Source organism: Camellia sinensis, chromosome 1, assembly GCF_055761805.1.
Source record: "Camellia sinensis isolate YWXY chromosome 1, ASM5576180v1, whole genome shotgun sequence".
Lineage (NCBI taxonomy): Eukaryota > Viridiplantae > Streptophyta > Magnoliopsida > Ericales > Theaceae > Camellia > Camellia sinensis.
In genome coordinates this window covers 135,409,341-135,435,807 of record NC_138961.1, presented here as the reverse complement: position 1 = coordinate 135,435,807, position 26,467 = coordinate 135,409,341, and the positions used below count along the sequence as shown (strand labels likewise).

The 26,467-nt window shown below is 36.5% G+C and overlaps 1 protein-coding gene across 1 annotated transcript; it reads left to right on the top strand.

Annotated features, from left to right (window-relative positions):
- Positions 1–681: 681 nt before the first annotated feature.
- On the top strand, positions 682–4,450 carry LOC114317615 (putative 6-phosphogluconolactonase 4, chloroplastic). The gene is made up of 3 exons (XM_028264366.2): positions 682–1,088; positions 1,209–1,344; positions 3,743–4,450. The coding sequence occupies exons 1-3, from the start codon at positions 916–918 to the stop codon at positions 4,205–4,207; spliced, it is 774 nt and encodes a 257-aa protein (XP_028120167.2). The 5' UTR covers positions 682–915; the 3' UTR covers positions 4,208–4,450.
- The last annotated feature ends 22,017 nt before the right edge of the window (positions 4,451–26,467 follow it).

Genomic DNA, 26,467 nt, shown 5'->3' with positions numbered 1-26,467 from the left:
ATAGAAGTGTCAAGCCGAACTAACTCAAACTTCCTTGAAGAAGGTTCTCTCACTCTGGTTAGAGGAGATGACCGGGCTAGTCCGTAATATGCCACAACCGAGCTGCCCCCAAGCCTATCTGTCAACCGAACTAACCGTAGTACTCCTTTTGACTGGTGTATCTACTGTCTTTCGTATTTGGATCAATCTCGGCCCAACACCCAGCTCGGCCCAATTTATATACATAAATTACCCTCTCAGTTTGAATTAAGGCCAAGTTTGACATATACAAAATAATTTATCTTTTTATCTTTTTTCTATCACATCACCTCTCTATTTTTCTGCACATCTTTCCGTAAAAAGACAAAAAGTGCACTTATTTAAGTCATTCCAAACAATCCCTAAGTGATGTGCCATAAGATATGTGATTCTAAAATTTACAATTTATAACTAAATATACAATCTAAAATTTTATTCAAAACTCATAAAAAAATTTAAAATATAAAAATAATAGGTGCAAAAAAAAAAATTCAAACATTGTTACGGTCAACCAATCAAATGTTTAAAGGGATATCTAGAAAGATGACCGAATAGATGTGTTTTAAAAAATAAATATAAAATTAATTTTTAAAAATTATAAACAAATACCATATTGAAACCAAAGAGTGAAATCACACTTTGAAACTAAACACAGCCTTTTTTTTTTTTTTTTTTTTAAGTATGGCCTCCTCGCCCATTGAGAGCTAAGCTACGCACACCGCACTAGCCTCCCGTCCATTCGCCTATCGGCGCCGTACATTCCATCCCATCATCAATCTGGCAATCCGTCTTCCCAACGAGCCCATCGCTTGCTATAAGACCGAGCGAACAGGCTCTCTGAATTGGGCGTGAATCCCAAGAAGAAATTTGAGTGTGCAAAGCGAAGTCATCAATATTATGGCTGAAATAGCGACTGAGAAAGCCAAAGGGAAGGTACAAGTGTTCGATTCCGAGGAAGCCCTAGCGGTGTCTTTGGCCAAATACACCGCCGATCTATCTGATAAGATTTCCAAACAAAAAACTGCTTTCACTGTCGTTTTGTCTGGCGGTTCTCTCATCGAATGGCTCAGGTGACAATTTTTATTTTATTTTATTTTTGATTTTTTTTTTTTCTGTTCGGTTTCTGAGAAAAAAGGTGGGAAATTGGAATACGAGATTGTAATTGTCGTAGAAAATAATTGATAATTCAGGAAATTACTAGAACCTCCGTACATTGATTCGGTGGAGTGGTCGAAATGGCATATATTTTGGGTGGATGAGAGAGTGGTTCCTAAGGATCACGAAGATAGCAATTACAAGCTCGCCTACGATGGTTTTCTATCTAAGGTATATATGCTCCAACACCTGTTTCTACCTAACGTTAACAAGATAGCTCTATAGCCTGAATTGTGCTATTTTTTTATTTGTACTTAAGTATTGACATTTGGAAATGTTGAATGAAGTCAATTGATTGATATGTGCCAATAAGCATTTTTGTTTGTTTGTGCATAGACGTATCTTTTGAGTTTGTATTTGTCAAATTGTGAACCCTCTTTATTGGTTTGGAGCAAATGCTTAAGTTGGTGTTGAATTATGACTTGTTCAGTTTCTAAATCTTGTGTGAAGGTCATTAATTTCAACTTCATGTCTTTTCTACCCAAAAAATAAAAAAATAAAAAATAAGAAAGAGAAAAGAGAAAAACTGAATTATAAGAAGGATGCGAACATTGCTAAAGATGATTTTTCTTTACAGAAAATTATTTTTGAAAGAAAAATTCAGTCTTCAAATGAAGTGTCACTGGTATTCATTTAAAGAAAATAGGCTATGTTGGTCATGTTTGTTTGGACGGCATGATCTTCTTGGGATTAGATTAATAATCCCACAAAATCTATAATTTGACGTTTGGCAAAGAAAATTGGGATCTGGACTAATTGTCCATCAGGACATAGTATACCTCATATGGGGACTATTGAATCGCAAGAGTGAGGTGGGATACAAAATAGGAGACTAAGGAGGTCGGATCGGACCAATTAGTGAAATTTCAAAATTGATATAATTTTGTCAATCCCTTCTCATCCAATCCAAACATGGGATAGGATATACAATCCAAAAAGATTAATAATCCTAGGACTAATAGTACTAAGCATGCCAATCTATCTAATCCAATCCATCTTAACAAATATGACCATGTCTGTCTCTTACACCATTCCACAATCTTCAGCCTGAATTTGCTGCCCATCCAACAGGCGACAGCACTGGAATAACAATTATGCCTATATGATTTCTTTTTTACTTGTCTGATTGCCATGGCAATTATTGTCATCACTCTTTGTTCTAGACATCAGGCAAGAGGAGACCCACCGTCATGTCCATATGAACGCTTTTTGGTGACACCGAAAGCTTAAGGTTTCTATTTTTTGCCTGATTGCCTCTAGTAGTTTATCTCTAATGTTATAATATCTAACCGTTCTATGATTTATGTTTAAGTTAATTTAATGGAAAATCAATTCATGTAAGAGTTTGAAATCAAAGCTGTCAGTTTTGTTTTGTTTTGGTTTGATATTGAAGAAACAAAGCCCTCTATTTTTCTCACTGAGATCTCACCAACACGCCATTAGTTTGAATGGTATCTTCTACTAACCCCAAAGACGAGGAGCAGGCTTCAAATCCCTCTGTGTGTGTGTGTGTGTGTGTGTGTGTGTGAGAGAGAGAGAGAGAGAGAGAGAGAGACATGCTGTTGTATCAAATACAAGATAAACATGCTGTTGTATCGGACTTGCTTTGTGCGATCCTTCTTGAAGGGAAGTTGCTGAGGGTAAGACTGATGTTTCTCTCTCACTGTAAGGAATTTGATGCCAAAACCAATTGGAAAAGTAAAACAATGAAAAATAATCCTACACTACACCAATGTTTGCACATAGGTGGCCGTCTTTTGATTGGCTAAACACAAACTTTTGCACAATTGTATTTTTCCTAACATTCCCTCTCCCCATTGTTCCTTAAGCAACACCGTGAGACAGGGACCTTTCAGCCACCAACTTACCATCACTTTGTCACCATTTGTTTCTCTACCAACAACATGCTGCCAAGCCTTCCGTAAACCACCTCTCTCTCTCTCTCTCTCTCTCTCTCTCATCTGATTTTGACAAACAATCAAAAAATTGCCAACAATCATCTCTATTGCAAACAGCTGCCATCACTGCAGTTTCTGGTCTGCATAAATATCAGTAATCTGATATACCAAAACCCAGAAACTCAATGTCTTTTGGTATCAATGTGGGGGCAGTGAAGTGTAGCTACTGACCTTATGGTTTCGTCACCTTCGTCGTGGGTTCAATCCCCGACAAACCCATCCCTTCCCCCCACTAACTTACAACCTACTGATATATTTCCAAGAGCCCAAAAGAAGCAAAATAAAAAAAAATAAAAAAATTGATGTTTTACTTTTGAGTACAGATCACTAAAATTGGAGTATCAGTATTCGGCAAAAGATATACTGCTCAGAAGTTGTGCAGTCGTTGTGTTCTTTTTTTTTCTTTTTTTTCCTTTTCTCTTTTTATAGCTTACTTTCTTCTGTATCTAGTTTTTACTTATCCATAATGACTACAAAAAACTGAAATCTAAGATACTGGTGAGACGACCATACTACCCTTTTATGGTTAGTCCACTTATGACACTGCTAAATGCCATTCTTCAATACTTTCAGTAATGTAAACTCTTCTCCTCTTTCCGGGACTTTGGCAGGTATCAATACCTGCTGGGAATGTATATGCAATCAATGATGCACTATCGGCAGAGGGTGCAGCTGATGACTATGAGACTTGTCTTAAACATCTGGTCCAGACAAGCACAATACATTTGTCTCAGGCTACAGGGTTTCCAAAATTTGATCTCATGCTACTGGGAATGGGCCCAGATGGACATGTGGCTTCGCTATTTCCCGGGCATCCTCTGGTCCAAGAGAACAAGAAGTGGGTGACATTTATCAAGGACTCACCAAAACCACCTCCTGAGAGGATTACTTTCACGTTCCCGGTAATCAACTCCTCTGCAAATATTGCACTTGTGGTAGCAGGGGCCGGTGAAGCCCATGCAGTGAACGTGGCATTGGGTAATAGTCAGAATTCTGATTTGCTTCCCGTTCAAATGGTTTCACCCGAAGGTGAGCTGACCTGGTTTTTGGATAAGGAAGCAGCTTCGGAGCTGTAGTGCTGGTCATGCCTTGAGCTTTATAAGTTGATACATATGATAAAATAGCATGTCTATCTTGTATTTGATGACCTGATCAGCTAGCTTGAAGATGTATTAGAGGAATTTCCAAGTGGTTGATGACCGGTGAGGTTTTTCTTCATCCTCAGTAGTGGTTAGAGTATTTGAATAAAGTTGCACCTAGAAAATAATGTCATGAAATTTCCTTTAAATTTCCTATTAGTGTAATCTGTGCTTTTTTTACTTCCTAGGATTTGCATATTTTGTTTTCTATATTTTCATTTACTGTTGATTAGCTTTCTTGATGTTAATGTTCGGTCATGATTGATGGGCTATTTCTGAAATCAGCAAAGAGATGACTAACTCACATACATGTCAGAAAACTGAATGGTTATTTGTATGATGAATAGTTTGAATAATTCTTTGTGCAGAAAACTGAAACTACTATTTTCCATTCTTCTCGTCTATGTTGATGACATGCTTGAAATGATGCTTCTCATATTCAAGCATTAATTAAGCATTTGCGTTCTGTGTTTTCCATGAAGGAATTGGCCCAAATGAGCTCATGAGTTAAGCCTAAAGGATCGATATTCAAAATTAATTTAAGGCTTTTTTTTTTTTTTTCCTTCATTTTTTTTGTTTTATGAGCTCGCAGGCCAGGATTGAACACCAAGATCGAGCCCATGTCCAGCCTCAATTGGGCTTGCCTAGCCGCGGGCCAATTGATAAGCCTTACCGACAGATGTCAATTTCAAACCGTGAGATAATCAACCAATTTAGGGAGGCTTGATGGGTGACACAGGCCAATAATCTTTGCTGCTTGTGCGAGGGGTTACACGAATGAGATGTGTATTGCGTGTTGTGTTTGTGATGTGTTGTCACTATCCGTTTACGACTTTTGCTTTACCAGATACAAGACGACGAAGCTCGCTTTTGACCTCCATGCAAATTTTCAACACCTACCCCTTTTTTAAAAGGATTCTTCCTTGGTAGACGCTTTTTTAGTGAAAAGTGTAGTCTCAATTTATTTATTTTTTTAAACCTCCTCAAGAACATACGTTTCCTGTGTGAATGATAATTTTTTTAATTTATAAACCTCCTCAAGAACATACAACAATGGGGTTGGTGGGTCTGGGTTATATTTTGTTTCAGATATGATTTTGATTAGATCTTTTTTTTTAGAAAATGAGTGAGAGCACTAATTAGTGCTACCACTAATGATGTGACAGTGAGTGAGACCCACTGCCACAATGTTTTTGTGTCTTGTTTTTTTTTTTTTTTTTTAAAAAGTAGGTACCAACTTATTAGTGGTGTTTTAGAGCACCACTTTTAATGGGATGTAACATTGCTGTTTTTCATTTGTTTCAAAATGTGGGATAAAATTTGCACACTTTACAATAATTGTATATAGACTATACACTACTTTTTTGAGATAAAATTCTTGACGCTTTTTCATGATTTAACTATTTTTTTATTATAAAAACAAAACTAGTAGGTGGTTTTAATATTGCATATCATTTATTTCATAACACTTTGTTATATTATTTTAAAAAATTATAGTGATACTACATGTATTAATTATTATACCAATTAGTATAATAACAGATGTAATAATACTGTCACTTTTAAAATTATAGACTCCATCCATTATACAAATTACAAAGACTTAAATTTTGTTGGGTATAATATGAGACCCAATTTATTTATTAAAAGAATATTAATTTGGTTTAGTGTTGATTATAATATATTTTTTTATATATATTATATCGAACTTATAGAGACTCAATGAACATTTTTAACCTATTTAGTAACAGTTAAGGTTTTGATAAAAAATTCAAGAATCAACATCTTTTTTGTATTGTTTAATTTGCATGGTGCTGCAATTGATCTACATCTTTCGATGGTGTGCGCTTGGTAATCAATTTTGGTGAGATAAAGCTTGCAGCGAAATTCAATTCGGCAATATACAAAGGTCCTGTTTGGTAGAGTTGTGGGAAAGTACTTATAACTTATGCTTAAACAGCTTATAGCTTATAAGTATGAATATAAGTTGATTTCTGACTTATAAATTAAGCATCTCCTGCCCCACTCAAAGAATAAGCTAATTTCTGACTTCCAAAAAGCTATAAGCTATAAGCTATAAACTATAAGCTAAACCAAACACATCAAAATAGCTTAAATTAAGCTGAAAGCTGAAATAAGCAGCTTTTAAGCTGCACCAAACAGGCACAAAGCTGCTGTGTGAGTGTTTTTGGATGTATTCAATTCGGTGGAGTTCAACTTCAAAGGATTAATTTTAGTTGTACTCTGCAGTGTTACTGGACGCTAGTTTGATTAAAATTTATGGTCTTTTATACTCTGCTTCGAAGATAATTTGTTCGTCTATTTGGTAAGGTCTTTTTTCTATTTATTTGTGATTATTTGGAATTCACTTAAGAGTGCTTTGTGAGACCATTCGTGTCTCGTTTGTAATCATTTGAAAACTCTTGGTTGATAATAAAATCAAATTTTGGTCCCGTAAACATATCTCACACTAAGGGAACCATGTAAAAATTCTTGTGTCGTCGATTTAATTTTTTAGCATTATTTTTGTTTCTTTTGATTGACTTACTTGTGGGAAATCATCTATTTTTCCTAACAACTGGTATCAGAACTTACGATTTATTTAGATTTATTTATTTGTATAAATCAATGGAGGGGAATGTGGGTCGTTCAAGTAGCTTTAATGGAAGTAATTGGGTAACTTGGAAAACTACAATGGAAGACCCATTCTTTTGTAAAGATTTGTATGGACCCATTGAGGGTAATAGTAGCAAACTCGAGGGTATGAAAGATGAAAAATGGAAAAGACTTAATCGAAAAGTCGTTGGTGTTATCCGTCAATGGACTGATCATAGTGTGTCACACCCCAAATCCGGGCATGGCACGGCCCACAAGGACTTAGCCCAAGGCACACGTAAGCCTAAACATGAATCCAAAACCATAAAGAATAAATGTGAGATAGCCCAGAAATAAATAAATCAACACTCAATCCAGTGACATACCACAAGTGAAAAACAAGTCATAACCAACTTCCTAAAAATATATATATACTAAATGAGACACAAACCGCCCACAAAATAAAATAATTCTGAATAAAATCCAACCACAATGTATGCACAAAACTCGACAAAAATACCTAAAACAAATTAAATAAATGCCCTAGAGGTCCATGCAATTGAGTCCCCGCTACGCCATGAGTCCACTCTAAGTCCTCTAACACCTGGAAATGGTAAACAACTACGTCAGCTGATAGCTCAGTGAGTAGCAACATGGATAGTAAATACAGTTTTGAAAACAGGGTTCAATTCCAAAATAAGATATATATCACAGAAACTAGATTGGCATACAGTTTGGTAAATACAATCTGTTTCAAAAAGAAGGTTCCACAATTCAACACTTAAAATACTCATGTCTCGCAAGAACATGATAAACGACATTTTCCACTTAAAACAGATTATAACGTGAACACCAATAATTTTCTGGGTACCAAGAAAAACAAATAATATGTCACACAGTTCTCAAGGCTATAAGCCCACAAATAATATGTCACACAGTTCTCAAGGCTATAAGCCCCGTTGGATCCAATACCGAACTAAGAGTCATCCTCAGGGTGGCACCTGGGCCTTTTCTTAAAGATGATCCGATTGAAGGTCACCTAGTTATTTTTAAAGGTCTTTTCCTTACAATCGTTAAGCACTAGAGTCATCACGGCCCAACCCGGATCTGTTCCCTAGTGGCCAGAGTCATCACACACAGTGGAATAATTTCCTTGGACTAAATACACACATGGTCTCAATAATCAATACACATCAGTTTCGCAAAACATGGTAGTTCACCATTATAAACATGAGACCAAAATAAATAGTTTACAGTATGCCAAGTTCACACATGTTTCAGAAATAATTTGATTCAATTGATAATATAATAATTTATCAAAACAGTTTAATCATGAAACAACAATTTAATTTTCCAACAGTTTAGGGTAGGGAAACATTTATAAAAATACGTAGCATGAAACTACTCACCTGAAAACGAAATAATATAATGCTCGAATAGAGTGTAAAAGTCCAACTAGTGCCCTGAACCAAGTATAAAAACTATACGTCACAACTAATTTAAAAACACTAAAAAATAAGAACTAAGTAACCTCAACTAAAGCGCACTAACAAGGCTCAACGCAACTCACCGTTATTCTTAAATATTACCTAAGTTCATGTTCTTCAAGATTTAAAATCACCCAAGACATGGGTTCCGGTCAAAACTTAATTAATTGTGACTTTAAGATAAAATAGAATTTCAAACAAGCCTTCCCAACCTATTCGTTAACTTTGAAAATTATAAAACCCACTCCACGCTATTCGAAAAATTCCAATAACCTCCAGATATGATCTAATATATTCTAAGTTTAAAACCCAATTGGTTTCACTTGATTTGCTTATCAAAATAATTATCTACAATTTATTATATCCAAACAGGTTATTTTCTGCAGTACTTTAAAAAAATTGACGGTTCTCTTAATATACACGAGCAATCAATGCAAGGAAAAAAAAGTACGAAACTAGACTCGTAACCGGTTCTAATGACACTAGTTTGATAATTTTTGGATTTATACCCAAAGAGAACAACACTCCCGAATTTACTGTTTCGGACTGGTTTCCTGGACAGATTTGAATACCTCAATTTATATGGATTTTGACTCCCAAAAATTATGAAAAAATTCATATATGCAATTCAATATATAATTGATCTACTGTAAAAATTTCAGTTCAAAATTCATCCATTTGATATGGTTTCTTGATTTTTAAAGTTCGTGATTATGCACAGAATTTTTTAACTAAGAATAATACCCATTCTTTATACATGAATTTAACTCCTCAAATTTCTTAACAGTATATATATATACAAAATATATAAACCTACAACCTCCATGAATGAATAAAATAATAATGGAATAAGGATAAAAACAAAACCAAAAGGAAGAAGAAAGATAAAGACCCACCACACCCAAAAATTCCTCCTTGTTTGCAACCCTTCTTTTCTCTTCTTCTTTTCTCTCAACCTTTCTCTCTCTCCCGTGGTGGCTCCTGCTGCTGTTATGAATAGTATGAGGCAACCTAGGGTTACATATGTATCTACACAAAAAGGCCCTAAAATATTATCTTTATATTACTTTATTTTCTAACACATTAATTAAATAAAATATAACTATTATTATAACAAAATATACTTACTAACTTGTCCTCTATTTTTTTTTTTAAATGATAAATCTTGCCTCTAAATTAAATTATTTCACCACAAATTTATTTTAAGTTTAAAATTAATTAAAAGATCCTCCAATAATATTTAATTTGCACCTTAGAATTCACCACTAAAATATTTGAGATTGTAATATTATTATTTAATTATTTACTTAATTTTTTATATTCGGGTTCTCACATTCTCCCCTCCTAAAAGAAAAGTTTCGTCATCGAAACTAACCTGAGTAAATCATGAGAATAGATGTGGGTACTTCTCGCGCATCTCGTCCTCGCGTTCCCAAGTCGCCTCTTCAACTAGATGATTATGCCACAGTACCTTAACCAATTTAATGACCTTTGTACGCAACATTTTCTCTTTCGAATACAAAATCTGAACAGGCATCTCCTCATATGAAAAATCCTCTTTAATCTGAAGTGGCTCATAATCTATCACATGTGACGAACTGTGCACATATTTCCTCAGCATAGACACGTGAAACACATTATGAACTCCTGCCAACCTAGGGGGTAGAGCAACACGGTACGCAACCTCACCAACCTTCTCCAATGCCTCAAATGGACCAATGTATCTAGGACTCAACTTTCCTTTCTTTCCAAACCTGATCACTCCTTTCCATGGTGATATTTTCAAGAATACCATGTCCCCCACATGAAACTCTAAGTCTCTCTACGATGATCAGCATAACTTTTTTGTCTACTCTGAGCAGTCAATAATCTCTCCCTGATGGTGATAATTTTTTGTGTAGCATCCTCCACCAAATCAAGTCCCAACATTTGCCTCTCACCAACCTCATATCAACACAAAGGAGGCCTACACTTCCTCCCATACAAAGCCTCATAAGGAGCTACTCCCAAACTAAAATGATAACTATTATTATATGCAAACTCCATAAGTGGCAAATAATCATCCCAATTACCTCTCCACAAAGCACAAGTCCTCAATATATCCTCAAGGGTTTGAATAGTCCTCTCCAATTGCCCATCTGTCTGAGGGTGATAAGCTGAACTAAAATTTAATTGAGTACCCATAGCTGACTATAACGCACCCCAAAACTTAGACACAAAACGAGGGTCCCGATTTAACACTACTGACACAGGTGCACCATGCAATCTAACAATCTCCTCTACATACAACTGTGCAAATCGAGCTAGAGAATAGTTCATTCGAACTGCAATAAAATGTGCTGACTTGGTTAATCTATCCACAACTACCCAAACTGCATCATGATTACTACTAGCACGAGGTAATCCGCACACGAAATCCATGGTAACATGATCCCACTTCCACTCTGGTATAGGTAAGGGTTGTAGTTTCCCCGCAGGTTTCTAATATTCTACTTTAACCTGTTGACATACCAAACACCGAGCCACAAATTCTGCAATATCTCCCTTCATACCATTCCACCAAAAATGTTCATGAAGATCCCGATACATCTTAGTGCTTCCTGGATGAATGCTGTAACTAGAACTATGTGCCTCTACCACAATCTCCTTCCTTAAATCACCACCACCAGGAATACAAATTCGGTTACGGAATCTAAGCAACCCATCATCACTAACCACAAACTCTACATGCTTACCCTTTGTCATCTCTCCTTTAATACGCTCACACTAGGAGTCAATCTCCTGAGCTAAACGAATTCGTTCTCTCAAGGTCAGCTGAACTTTCAATTGACTATAATAAGCCCTATCACCAGGCGTAACAACCTAAGCCTCAAACGTCTCATGTCTTCCACCAAACAACTCTCAATAGACAAAGCAGCTACATTTCCAACTATAACCTTCCTACTCAAGGCATCTGCAACCACATTTGCCTTCCCCGGATGATATAAAATATTTACATCGAAATCTTTTAGTTACTCAAGCCATCTTCTTTGCCTCAAATTTAGTTCCTTCTGTGTAAAAATATACTTCAAACTCTTATGATCAGTGTAAATCTCACATGACTCTCCATACAAATAATGTCGCCAAATCTTAAGAGCGAAAATCACTGTTGCTAACTTCAAGTTGTGCGTAAGATAATTTCTCTCATGTATTTTCAACTGTCATGACGCATAAGCAATCACCTTCCCATGCTGCATGAGCACACATCCTAAACCCCATCGTGAAGCATCACTATAAATCACAAAACTACCACCACCTGTAAGTAAGGCAAGGATTGGAGCTGATGTCAATCTCTGTTTAAACTCTTGGAAACTACACTCACAATTATCATTTCACTCAAACTTTACCCCTTTCCTGGTGAGATTGGTAAGTGGCAAAGCAATACAGGAGAATCCTTCCACAAACCGTCTATAATACCCAGCAAGCCCTAGAAAGCTACGTACCTCCGTCACAGAAGTAGATCGTGGCCAATCAACAATTGTTGTCACCTTGGTGCTATCCACTGATACCCCATCTTTACTCACTACATGACCCAAAAAGGATACACTGCTCAACCAGAATTCACACTTCTTAAATTTTGCATACAGTCTTTTCTCCCTAAGGATCTAAAATACTACCCTCAAATACTGCTCATGCTTCTCTTTACTCTTCGAATAAATTAGGATGTCATCAATAAACACTACCACAAATTTTATCCAGTTGGGGTTTAAATACTCTGTTCATTAAATCCATGAATGTGGTTGGTGCATTTGTGAGACCAAATGGCATCACCAAGAACTCATAATGCTTATAACGGGTTCTCAAAGTAGTCTTAGGAACATCCTCATCCCTTACCTTCAACTAGTGATAGCCTGACCTCAAGTCAATCTTAGAGAATACCTAAGCTCCTTACAATTGGTCAAATAGGTCATCAATATGTGGGAAAGGATACCTATTCTTCACTATGACTTTGTTCAGTTCCCTATAATCAATACACAACCTCACAGACCTATCATTCTTTTTCATAAACAACACAGGTGCTCCCCAAGGTGAAACACTAGGCCTAATAAAACCTTTGTCTAACAACTCCTGTAACTGAGTTTGTAACTGCCTCAACTCCAATGGTGCCATTCTATAGGGCGCTTTAAAAATAAGTGTTGTGTCAAGGACCAAGTTAACGGAAAATTCTACCTCACGATCTAGAGGAAGTCTAGGTAGATCTTTTAGAAACACATCAACACAATCACTCTCTACAGGCAACTCCTCTAACTTCTATTCTGGAAGTTCATTACTCACCACACAAGCTAAGTAACCATGATACCCTTTTCTCAACATTCGGTTAGCCTAAAAGGAAGAAGTAAAACAGATAGAAGACCCTTTCTTATCTCCCTGAAAGAAAAACTCAAGTTATCCCAACATAGCAAAAACTAACCTCTTTCTAAAACAATCAACAGAGGCATGATGTTTCGTTAACAAATCCATACCCAAAATCACGTCAAAATTCTTCATCTTTAAAGAAATCAAATCCACTGGAAAAATTCTACCATCTATCTCTATCTCACAAGATCTACAAGCATCCCCTAACACTACTGTTTCTCCTAATGGAGTAGACACAGCAATACAAACATCAAAAGGCTCACAAGGAATAGACAATCCAAATAGATATCTAGGTACTAACTCTTAACCTTCAAAATTAAATCAAGAAAGATCCAAATAGATATCTAGGTACTAACTCTTAACCTTCAAAATTAAATCAAGAAAGATTCAACACACGTTTAAACAAACTAACTAAACCAATTACTACCAAGGACTATAGGGACTCGGACCTCGTCTAATGATGAAATGCAAGACATGTAACTCAATAAACCTATAGCTCTGATACCACAATTATCACACCCCAAATCCGGGCATGACCGGCCGTGGCCCACAGGGACTTAGCCTAAGGCACACGTAAGCCTAAACATGAATCCAAAACCATAAAGAATAAATGTGATGATAGCCCAGAAATAAATAAATCAACACTCAATCCAGTGACATACCACAAGTGAAAAACAAGTCATAACCAACTTCCTAAAAATATATATATACTAAATGGGACACAAACCGCCCACAAAATAAAATAATTCTGAATAAAATCCAACCACAATGTATGCACAAAACTCGATAAAACAACCTAAAACAAATTAAATAAATGCCCTAGAGGTCCATGCAATTGAGTCCCCGCTACGCCATGAGTCCACTCTAAGTACTTCTAACACCTAGAAATGGTAAACAACTAAGTCAGCTGATAGCTCAGTGAGTAGCAACATGGATAGTAAATACAGTTTTGAAAACAGGGTTCAATTCCAAAATAAGATATATATCACAGAAACTAGATTGACATACAGTTTGGTAAATACAATCTATTTCAAAAAGAAGGTTCCACAATTCAACACTTAAAATACTCATGTCTCGCAAGAACATGATAAACGACATTTTCCACTTAAAACAGATTATAACATGAATACCAATAATTTTCTGGGTACCAAGAAAAACAAATAATATGCCACACAGTTCTCAAGGCTATAAGCCCCGTTGGATCTAATACCGAACTAAGAGTCATCCTCAGGGTGGCACCTGGGCCTTTTCTCAAAGACGATCCAATTGAAGGTCGCCTAGCTGTTTTTAAAGGTCTTTTCCTTACAATTGTTGAGTACTAGAGTCATCACGGCCCAACCCGGATCTGTTCCCTAGTGGCCAGAGTCACCACACACAGTGGAATAATTTCCCTGGACTAAATACACACATGGTCCCAATAATCAATACACATCAGTTTCGCAAAACATGGTAGTTCATCATTATAAACATGAGACCAAAACAAATAGTTTACAATATGCTAAGTTCACACATGTTTTAGAAATAATTTGATTCAATTGATAATATAATAATTTATCAAAACAGTTTAATCATGAAACAACAATTTAATTTTCCAACAGTTTAGGGTATGGGAACATTTATAAAAATACGTAGCATGAAACTACTCACCTGAAAACGAAATAATATAATTCTCGAATAGAGTGTAAAAGTCCAACCAGTGCCCTGAACCAAGTATAAAAACTACACGTCACAACTAATTTAAAAACACTAAAAAATAGGAACTAAGTAACCTCAACTAAAGCGCACTAACACGGCTCAACGCAACTCACCGTTATTCTTAAATATTACCTAAGTTCATGTTCTTCAAGGTTTAAAATCATCCAAGACATGGGTTCCGGTCAAAACTTAATTAATTGTGACTTTAAGATAAAACAAAATTTCAAACAAGCCTTCCCAACCTATTCGCTAACTTTGAAAATTACAAAACCCACTCCACGCTATTCGAAAAATTCCAATAACCTCCAGATATGATCTAATATATTCTAAGTTTCAAACCCAATTGGTTTCACTTGATTTGCTTATCAAAATAATTATCTACAATTTATTATATCCAAACAGGTTGTTTTCTGCAGCACTTTAAAGAAATTGACGGTTCTCTTAATATACACGAGCAATCAATGCAAGGACAAAAAAGAACGAAACTAGACTCGTAACCGGTTCGAATGACACTAGTTTGATAATTTTTGGACTTATACCCAAAGAGAACAACACTCCCGAATTTACTGTTTCGGACTGGTTTCCTGGACAGATTTGAATACCTCAATTTATATGGATTTTGACTCCCAAAAATTATGAAAAAATTCAGATATGCAATTCAATATATAATTGATCTACTGTAAAAATTTCAGTTCAAAATTCATCCGTTTGATATGGTTTCTTGATTTTTAAAGTTCGTGATTATGCACAGAATTTTTTAACTAAGAATAATACCCATTCTTTATACATGAATTTAACTCCTCAAATTTCTTAACAGTATATTTATATACAAAATATATAAACCTACAACCTCCATGAATGAATAAAATAATAATGGAATAAGGATAAAAACAAAACCAAAAGGAAGAAGAAAGATAAAGACCCACCACACCCAAAAACTCCTCCTTGTTTGCAACCCTTCTTTTCTCTTCTTCTTTTCTCTCAACCTTTCTCTCTCTCCCGCGGTGGCTCCTGCTGCTATTATGAATAGTATGAGGCAACCTAGGGTTACATATGTATCTACACAAAAAGGCCCTAAAATATTATCTTTATATTACTTTATTTTCTAACACATTAATTAAATAAAATATAACTATTATTATAACAAAATATACTTACTAACTTGCCCTCTATTTTTTTTTAAATAATAAATCTTGCCTCTAAATTAAATTCTTTCACCACAAATTTATTTTAAGTTTAAAATTAATTAAAAGATCTTCCAATAATATTTAATTTGCACCTTAGAATTCACCACTAAAATATTTGAGATTGTAATATTATTATTTAATTATTTACTTAATTTTTTATATTCGAGTTCTCACATAGTGTGTTTCATCATATTACTATTGAAACTTCGGCATATGATTTATGGAAAAAAATTAAAAGGTCTTTATCATAGAAAATCAGCCACAAATAAAGATTTTATGTTTCGAAAATTAGTTAATTTAAAATATAAAGATGGCAGCCCCATTTCGGAACATTTGAATGAAATGAAGAGTATTGTTAACCAACTTGCTTCTATGAAAATTGTTTTTGATCATGAGTTAGAGGCTTTAATGCTACTCAGTTCCTTATCGGAAAGTTGGGAGATTTTGGTTGTGACAGATAGTAATTCGGCGCCCGATGGAGTTGGCACAATAAGCCAAGTCACTAGTAGCTTGTTGAATGAAGAAATTAGAATAAAATCAACAAGTTCCTCTCATTTGAAGGCATTTGTTGTGAGAGGTCGAAGAAAAACAAAGGAGATGAGTAAGACTCCTCATGGTCATGATCAAAGTCGTGACAAATCAAGAGATAGTTCTTTTTCAAAGAAAAACATTAAGTGCCATAATTGCCATGAGAAAGGGCACATGAAGAAGGAATACCGAAAGCTCAACAAGAAGGAGAAAATGTATGACAAAAGTGTAGATAAGAAGTAAAAAGACACAACAACAGTTACTACCGATGGTGATCTCATGGTTTTTGTAAAGATGATTGTGTAAATTTTGTGAACCAAAAGAGCAATTGGGTGATTGATTCTGGTGCTTCCTTTTATGTGACTTCTAGAGTTGATTTATTCACTTCCTACACCAAAGGAGATTGTGGTTGTGTTCGAATGGGAAATGAAGGTTTGTCTAAGATTGTTTGCATGGGTAATGTTTGCTTGGAAACAAATTTAGGCTGCAAGTTGTTGCTTAAAGATGTGAGTCATGTTCCCAACATTTACCTCAATTTGATCTTTACCAAGAAGCTAGATGATGAAAGCTACAACAACAAATTTGGTGATGGAAAATAGAAGCTCACAAAGGGTTCTTTGGTGGTGGCTAAGTGCAAGAAGACTTGCATACTTTATTCGATGCAAGGAAAAATTTGCAAAGGTGTTATCAATGCACTTGAGGATGATGTTTATACTGAATTATGACACAAGTAGCTTGGGCACATGAGTGAAAAACGATTGTAAGTTTTGTTCAAGAAAGAATTTCTACCCGATTTGAAAGGTACGTATTTTAAAACTTGTGTTCATTGTTTGGCGGTTAAACAACATATATTCTTTTTTCATGAAAATAGTGTTTCTAAAAAAGAGAATGTTTTGGAGCTGATTCACTCGAATGTTTGTGGTCCTTTGAAAGTTAGAATACATAATGGTGCACTTTATTTTGTTACTTTCATTAATGATTATTCTAGGAAAATTTGGACTTTTGCAGTAAAAACTAAAGATTATGTTCTAGATATTTTTAAGTGTTTTCAGGCTATGGTTGAAAGAGAAATTAGACAGAAATTGAAGTCCATCCAAACAAATAATGGTGATTGTAGCTGGTTTTTCGTGCTCCTCAAAGGGGTTTAGTCTCCCTGGATACGATAGCCCTATAGTTCGGACTCCCGTGGTTCTGAATTTGGTTTCACAAGTGCAATGTGAAACAGAAAAACACAAATGAGAGTCTAAATCCGGCAAATCTTAGAAAATCCATTATCATAATAGATGCCAAAGATGAATTGCATTGCCGGATTTCAGAGTCATCACCTAAATATTTTTGAAAAATTTAGAAAACCCCGTGACTCGTGTCAAATGCCACTTGTTCGTCATAACCAAAATGTCTTGGCTCGGAAACTTAGGTATGAGAGGGAAAGGTCATGAATTGAGCACCCCCCTCAACCAATCAAAGATCGGCCTCTACTAATCATGATGTGATTTTTATTTATATTATATGCTCTTGTTCTGATTATTAACGCTAACTTACTATGTGGTGCACACAAGTATAGACTCTGTCACCTATTTTGGAATACTTTGATTTCATGTTTGTTTGAAAAGAATTTTGAATATGTGCTACTTTGAAAAAGTGAGCTCATATGTACATTAATCAAAATCATACCAATTTAAGCGAAATAACATTCATCCACAGGCATTCAAGAGGTATATCAAATAAAAGCTCAAAGATTACCCTTTAAAGAGAGGATGATCTTCTAGTTCCTAAACCACAAATTGAATATTCTCAAGAGCTGAAATTTGTATTCAAGAATCTCAGCAAGAGGCCTCAAGTTTTGGCTTGGGAAGTATATGTATAGTGTATGCATATTGCAAGAGAAAAAGGTAGTGTGTTGAGCAAGCTATAGACACTCGAAGAATTTTTCTAATCCCAAACCATGAAGAGAGGTCATGTATTTATAGAAAAATAGGTCCTCACGTCGAAAATATCTGTAATGAGTCAACTGGTGCAAGACATGCACATGGGGATAGTTGGTAGCCAAAAATATATGTTTGTCACTGAACATGGCCAGCCGGCCATAAAAGGGGACGGCTGGCCAACCAAAAATGGCCTGCCGGCCACTTGCTGGCCAGCAAGTCTCGAAATGGCCAGACTAGAAAAAATTAGGTTTTAGTTTAAAGAGGGTGCAAGGTTTTTAGGTTCTGAAGCTTAAAAATCAAAGCCTTTTGCTGAAAAAATCGAACGATTGTACAACATAACATTTCATCATTGAGTGTTCAACGTGAAATGCCCAAGTCATAAGGGTGATCAAATTGGGGAGTCTACAGCGATGAATACATTGGGCCATTTGATGAGAATTGTCGTAGCCAAGGTATTTGGCAACAAAGAACAGTTAAGAAGACTTTTCAACAAAATTGGGTTACTAAGAGAAAATGAATTGCACCATTGTAGAAAGAACAAGTTGTTTGCTTTCACATGTTAAATTGCCAGGATCCTTTTGGGGTGAGGCAATGCGGACAGTGGTTGATTTGATTAATTTGTCTCTTTCCTATCCTTTGAATGGTGATGTTCCTAAAAGAGTTTAGACCGCCAAAGATGTGTCTTATGAGCACGTGAGAGTGTTTGGTTGCTAAGCTTTTGTACACATTCCAAAGGATGTATAATGATTCTGATTTAGACCCGACCCGTTTATTATTTTGGATCCGGATTCCTTGTCTTATTTGGTTGTTCATATCCTTATTCATCTTATTCTTGATTAAGTTTGGTTGTTTGGATGTTTTTGTTGCATTTGGGACAGGTTAGAAGTTTGTTTTTCAATAGTACTGTTGCCCAAATTTTGGTCAGTTCGCTCAAGCGGTCTTTACGAACTCTCAGTGCTTTTGCAGGCTTGCAAAACTACTAGGAGGGTGTTTTTTTGGCTCGAGCAGTCCTTTTGAGCTCGAGCGGTTAGCCTTTGTCTGCAAAACTTTTGGAAGGTGATATTCTTCGCTCGAGCGGTCATTTTGTTCGCTCGAGCGATCTCTTTGTTCGCTTGAGCGATCTCACTTATTGTGTCTGGTCGCTCCAGCAGTGTTTTGATTGCTTGAGCTGTTTGCGTGTATATCTGTTTCGAAAACTCATTTTTTGGGTCACTATTTCATATCTCTCTCTCTAAACATTCTAAAATCTCAGATTTTATTTCTCTCTCTCTAGAAACCATCTCTAAACCTCAAATACACTTTGATCGGTTGATTTTTACACCATTATCCTTTTGAAAAAATGGTGGAGCTTGCTTAGAGCTTCTTTTTTATTGGAGCAAAACTCGTTTTGAGCTTCATCAAGTCCCAACCTTTGATTTTCCTTGTCAATAACTTTGGGGTTGGGATTTCTCCACACATTTGTATATTTTTAACTTAGTTATTTGCCTTTTTAAACAATTTTGTGATTTGGAAATTTTTGAACAAAACGTAAGGTTTTGGTTTTGGTTTAGAAATCAAAATGATCGTGAGTTTATAAATATGGTTGAGTGGTGATAAAATGGTGGATTTTTATCCTTGGAATTCATTTATTAAGAAAATGGAATTTTGCCCTAAAATGTGAATATTGGATTTTTGTAAAGAGAAAATGGAAATGATGTTGGTTTTATGAAATTGGAATGATGATGATGATGATGATAGTAGAGTTGGATATGTATTATCCTCCCATATTGAAATGTTGAAAATTTTATCTTTATTGAAAATTATCTATTTGTTTAGAGATATCTGTTTTGGGTTATCGGTGGAGGATAGCTATGATTATTGTAGAAATTGCATGAGAATTAGGAGAATTGAAACTAATTTCTCATCCATTTGCATTGAGCATTGTTGCATATTTAACACATTAAAAATGTATATTGTTTTGAGAAAAATGGATGAATACCTTGGTGAATCTGGGTAGGGGTGTGGTTGTGGTATTATGTTGGCTTGTGTGTCGTTGGTGAAAGTCCAAAAACCTGCGCGGTTAGGTACCGAGCCTTCCGGTTAGTACCTGTAAAAATGGCAATTGGTAGTGCGCCTACTTGCAGACATGTACCTAGAGATTCTCAATATTGTATCCACTATCCTGTTTTCTATTGTAAAGGAAATGATTTCATGAATTGTAATATAATCTAGCATTGCATGGTTTTGGAAAGAGATATAAAACGTTTGACAAAAGCATTGCATATGCATTCACCTTATAACTTTTTGTTAAGATTCATACACTGTGTTAGAGTATCTCTACTAGGGTTTGACTCATCCTGTGTGGAAAGCCATTTTCAGGTGCTGATGATATACCTCCGCCAAGGTAGTAGTTTGGGATGACTTGGAGCCAAGAGCTTCATTTTGTCATTGTTGCATTTATTTTGTACAAACCTAGGACTTTATATGTATTGAGTTTAAACTCACTTTTGTTGTAACCAAGCACCGTCTTGGAAATTTATAGCCATCGGGGCATTAATTTATCTGTTTTAACGTTTATTTCATATGTTTTGTTTATGACACATGCTATAAATTTAGAGTTAGGGCTTATGAATGCATAACTGTATGTGTTATCTTTTGTAAAATTGAATCATATGAATGTAAAGATATCATATTCAGAAATGTATTTTCAATTAGTAATTATCGTGAGATGATATTGTTGTCAATTATTTCAGAACGTTACAACTTGGTATCAGAACTACTGGGTTTAAATGCTCTGGGATCATGGGATGTGATTTTTACCACAATTAGTTATCTCACTAGTTGTGTTAGAAGTAAACTTAGTATGCTATGTGATAACATGCTTATGTGACTAAATGGCTATGGGATTTAATTTTTAAGATATTGATTGGAGCAATGAGTTTCTAGAAGTCCTGTTAAAAGAGCACTTGATTACTGCTATTTCTAATTAGAACTCTAGCAATGTCGCGGGACAATCATTATCTTGGAAAGGAAATTCGTATGTGTTTATGTGACTATGTGCTTGTGTGGAGTGAATTAATCGTTGTCCACTGCATTAGGATGTGGGTGAGTTAGCTTTGGCACATTTGTAAATGTGCTAATCTCTTGTGTTACCTTTATTAGGATGTCAAGATGTGGACGTGGTGGTAGTAGGCGTAGCAGGCCTAGACGGCAGGAGGTGCCATTACCAAATGATATTCCGGTATAAAAGGAAGATGTTGATCAGGTCAATGTGGCTGAACTAGTGGGTCAGTAGGCCATAAGTGCTTTAGCCCGTGAGATGGCTGAAGCTTTGCAGGAATCCATGGACATTCTTAGAGCCGAGAATCAAGTCCTGGCCCATGTTACATAGACAAGGCCATCTCTTCTGAAAGGGAGTTCTTCCGGTCTAATCCGGATGAGTTTTTAGGGAATCCAAAGCAGCCACTGAAGGCGGATGAGTAGTTGGAACAGATGGTGAAGACATTCGAGATGCTTGACATCGAGGACAATGGGCAGAAAGTGACCTTGGCATCCTGCTAGCTGAAGAGAGATGTAGGTCAGTGGTGAAAGTACGCGTGTGGGTGCATTTCAGTGACTTAGGAGGCCTTTGTCAATGCCTTCCAAGACAAGTTTTTGCCTCCCACTACTAAGGAGAAGTTGAGAGAGCAGTTCCTGAAGCTCAAGCAGCCTAACACACAGGTAGTCACTAGTTTGTCGAGGTTTGCACCGGAACTTGTGGCGACGGATGAACGCCGTTGCATGAGTTCGAGAAGAGGTTGAGGATCGGGCTTCTTTTCAAAGTGGCTGGGTCCATGATTAGGGATTACGGATGCCTTGTGGAGAAGCCAGCTTATCTTGAGACCGGTGGTTCAGTAAGAGAAAGAGCAGATGAGGGGTTTTAGGCAGAGATGTTAGGAGGTTCAGGGAGAGATGCGAGACATTAAGAGGCAGAGGGGTTCTACCCCACAATAGTCCTAGGGAGCAGAGTCTAGATCCATTTTCCTAGTATCGAGTTTAGGTTCTGGGAATGGTGATCAGGGTGGGATCACTTATTTCAAGTGTGGTCAACTAAGCCACAAGCCTTTAGTTTGCCCGTAGAGGGGAGGAGGGCAACAGTTTAAACCATTGTCACGACCCAAACCCGCCCCTATAGGTTTAGCGCCGTAACCGGCCAGTAATCCTTGGATTACTAAAAGCCTCTTAACAGAATAACATATAGTTAAGGACTGCGGAAGCAAATATACAAAATATACGTAGTCCATTGAGCTGTGAAAACGTACATGGGACAGGTAATTTAAAAAAAAAAAAAAAAATTTATAAACTTGCGAGTGACGTCAAAAGATACAATATTTACACGTCACTCCATAAACATATTATCAGAGACCTTGCCCGAAAATCAAAAGAAACAAAGTCTAGTACATTCACAAAAACAGCCACTAAACTTGACTTAATCCGGCACCTCCTCGGAAGGCACAAAGGGTGGCTGACAAAAACTGAGAGGCCAGGTTCTTAACTCTGAGTCTGGTCACGTGCCTGATCACCTACATACATAATATAAATAGTGAGCAAAAGCCCAGTGAATAATAACGGAGTAAAGGATTTAATAAATGAAGTCCATACTAGATTCAGAAATCATAATTCAGATTCATAAACAAATTCATATTCATATCCTTGTTCAAATCATACGCAGAAGTCAGAGTTCATGCTTAATTATACGTGGTACATCCATTAGCGCTAACAGAGCAGATACAGAACAGATGCAGAACATATGGTGGTTATGAGTAACCAATTTCATAAAGGAACCTCCGGATCCAGGTATCAGACAGATATGCTGAGCTCCATGGTGGAGCCTCCGATACGGGTAACAGATTGTAGACAGATTAAGTTCCATAATGGAACCTCTGATACTGGGTAACAGCTAACAGATATCACATAATGCTAAGGATGTCACGAATACATTGTCAGAAATTGGACAATCATTCATTGTATAAAACATAGCATTTTAGAAAACAGATCTTATTTTATCATACATAAAGTAAATAAAGTTAAACATAGCTTTACTAAGTTATTACTCACAGTTGGCTTCGTGTGCAGACAGACAGAGCAGACTAATCAAACGGTTTACGGCGCATGACCTACATTAACACATAACAAATACACATTTGAAACACACACTGGAATATATCTAACTCATTACGTTCCATTCATAGTGTGTTTCTACACGTTACCCTCATTATTATGCCTTAAACTTGGCCAAGGAATGCCTAGGATGAAATGAGGATGCAAAAATGCATTTGAAAACACTTGATTGAATTTTCTAAAAACAGGATCCCCACTCGAGTGGACATACAAAATGTGAGGGGACGCTCGAGCGCAACTTCCTCTACTCTAGCATTCTGCAAACTTTGAAAAAATTCTGGTTAAGCGATTTTCACGCTCGACGAACGCTCGATGGTCGCTCGAGCAGTTTGCAAAAACATGAAACTTTTGAGAGCATGCATTTCACGCTCGAGCGAACTTCTAATCGCTCGAGCAGAGATGCAAAAACAAAGGTGGCCGCTCGAGCAGAGAGCAAAATTTTGGAATTTCCAGATTGCTCTTTTTTACTCAAAACTCAAATTCCACACCTTAAAACTCATCTTCTTGGGCCAAAATTCTGGAAAACATGTAGGAACTTGTAGAATGTTATGATTTGAAGATAATTTCATGAAATCAAGGCCCAAAAGTATATCAAACATGCAAGAATTTAACTTGAAATGTAAGAACATGATATGAACTTGTCATACATATATTCACTTGAGTTCTCAGCTTCCAAAACATGATCAAATGAGATGAATTGATGGAAAACAAGATCAATTCTCAAAGCTAAGGTAGAATGATAACATGCATGGGAGAATTCTTTGAAAACTTCCCCAAGATGCCATGATATAAACATACATGCATGGAATGATCTAAACTCCTTCATTTTAGCTCAATTCTAGCATTACACAACTTAACTCTTTAAACTCATGTGCTAAGTGACTTAATCCTACACTACAAGGTTGAATTTCTTACCTTAGATGATCAACTATGCTCCATAGAGGTAATTGTTTGAAGTTCCAAGCCAATCTCTAAGTTTTCTAGCAATTCCTTTGCTTGAATTCAACTCTCTCTTAGTCTCTCTCTCTCTCTCTCTCTCTCTCTCTACACGTTTTAAACTCAAGGAAGAGGAAATGAGGGTGCAAAAGTGTATAACAGGTGTTGAGGTGGCCTTAGATAGGCTTGGCTAATGGCCTAATTAATTTGTTGAGTAATTAATCAATTGGGCACTAATTATTCTAATTTAATCGTTCCGAATCAAATTTCAATTAAACCTACCAAAAAATTCTATAAATCCTAAATAACACATAATTTAAGTCAATTTCTGAATCGGATGCCGATAAGACCTTTAATTTGTAAATCAAAACAGAAACATGAACAGATTTTCCTACGTTAAACAGATATAAACACAAATAATGCAACACACATATAATTAATTCAGAATTTGATCTTAATAACTTATTAGACATATGAAATCATGGATTAACGTTAATCATGGGTCGGGGTTATTACAACCGTCTACAACTCGTCCTCAGAGCTAAAATCAGAAGAGAGAGAAGCTGCCTACTTATTATTAGTGTGGGCAGTTGGGATACGTAAAGAGGTTTTGCCTTCAGTCGGGTGGCACATCTGGTGCGTCTGGTTCAAGGCAAACACAAAGCCATCAGCCTACACCGTCAGCTCAGGCCTTAAGGGCCAATCAAGGGGCCTTTTCGGCTTAATCAGTGTTACAGACTTATGCTCCGAGGGGTGAACAGGTAGAACAGAGACCCTCAGGGTATGTGTATGTTGTTACTACGCCAGATTTGTTGCCAGCACCTTTGGTAATGAGAGGTAACTTCTTGTTGTGTAATTCTATTGCCAATGTATTGATTGATACTGGTACATCTCATTTTTTCATTTTATCTACATTTACATCGACATTGGGGTTAAAAGTAGCTCAGTTAGCGTCTCTACTCAAGGTAGAGTCACCTGTTAGTGGTGAGGTTGTGTTGGACCAGGGGTGTTGGGGTTGTAAAATAGAGGTTGCCGGTCATCGACTTCCTTTTGATTTTGTGTTGATCGATATGTTGAGTTTTGATGTCGTTTTGGGTATGGATTGGTTGTCATCCTATCATGCCATTATAGACTGTTACTGTCAGAGAGTTACGGTGTGCACCTCAAGTGGTAATTGTTTTTATTTTTTGGGCGACCGAGTTGATAGAGCTTTGTTGCCAGTGTACGGGGTGAGCTTAGTCTCTTTCTTGCTACTTTCTTAGGCGTTGAGAGTGATGTAGTCCGAGTTAAGTCGTCGAGGGTAATTTGTGAATACCCGGACGTCTTTCTCATTAGTTTTCCACCTCACCGTGAGATTGAGTTCTCCATTGATCTAGTGCCTAGCACGACACCAATTTCTATGGCACCATATAGATTTGCACCCACCGAGTTAAGTGAGCTGAAAGTTCAACTCCAAGAATTGCTAAATAAGGGTTTTATCTGCCTTAGTACTTCGCCTTGGAGAGCACTGACTCTCTTTGCCAAGAAAAAAGATGGCACATTGCGACTTTGTATTGATTACCAAAAATTGAACCGGGTAACTGTTAATAACAAGTACCCACTACCTCGTATAGATGACTTGCTTGACCAGTTGAAGGGGTCTTGTTGTTTTTTCTAAGATAGACTTGAGATCGGGTTATCACCAGTTGAGAGTGAAAGAGGGGGATATCCAAAAAATGGCATTCTGTACGCGGTATGGCCATTATGAGTTCCTAGTAATGCCTTTTGGACTAACCAACACACCGGCCTTGTTTATGGATTTGATAAATCGAATCTTCAGTGAGTTCTTATACTGTTTTGTGGTTGTCTTTGTTGATGACATCTTGATTTACTCACCATTTGAGGAGGACCACGAGAAACATTTGTGGATTGTACTCGAGTTACTTAGAGCCCACAAATTGTATACTAAGTTCGGGAAGTGTGAGTTTTGGTTGAAGGAGGTGAAGTTCTTAGGCCATGTGGTATTCGAGGAAAGGGTAACTGTAGATTCTTCTAAGATAGAGGTAGTGCAGGATTAGGAACAACCTAAGAATGCCTTTGAGATCTAGAGTTTCTTGGGATTAGCTGGGTATTACCGACGTTTTGTGAAAGAATTCTCTAGATTAGCCTCACCGTTAACTAGACTGACGAAGAAGGGAATCAAATTTGTGTGGAGTGAGATTTGCAAGAAGTCATTTCAAGAGCTTAAGGTTTGACTTACCACTGCTCTAGTGTTGATTATTTTGGAGAGGGGTTTGGGCTATTAAGTGTATTATGATGCGTCTCGGA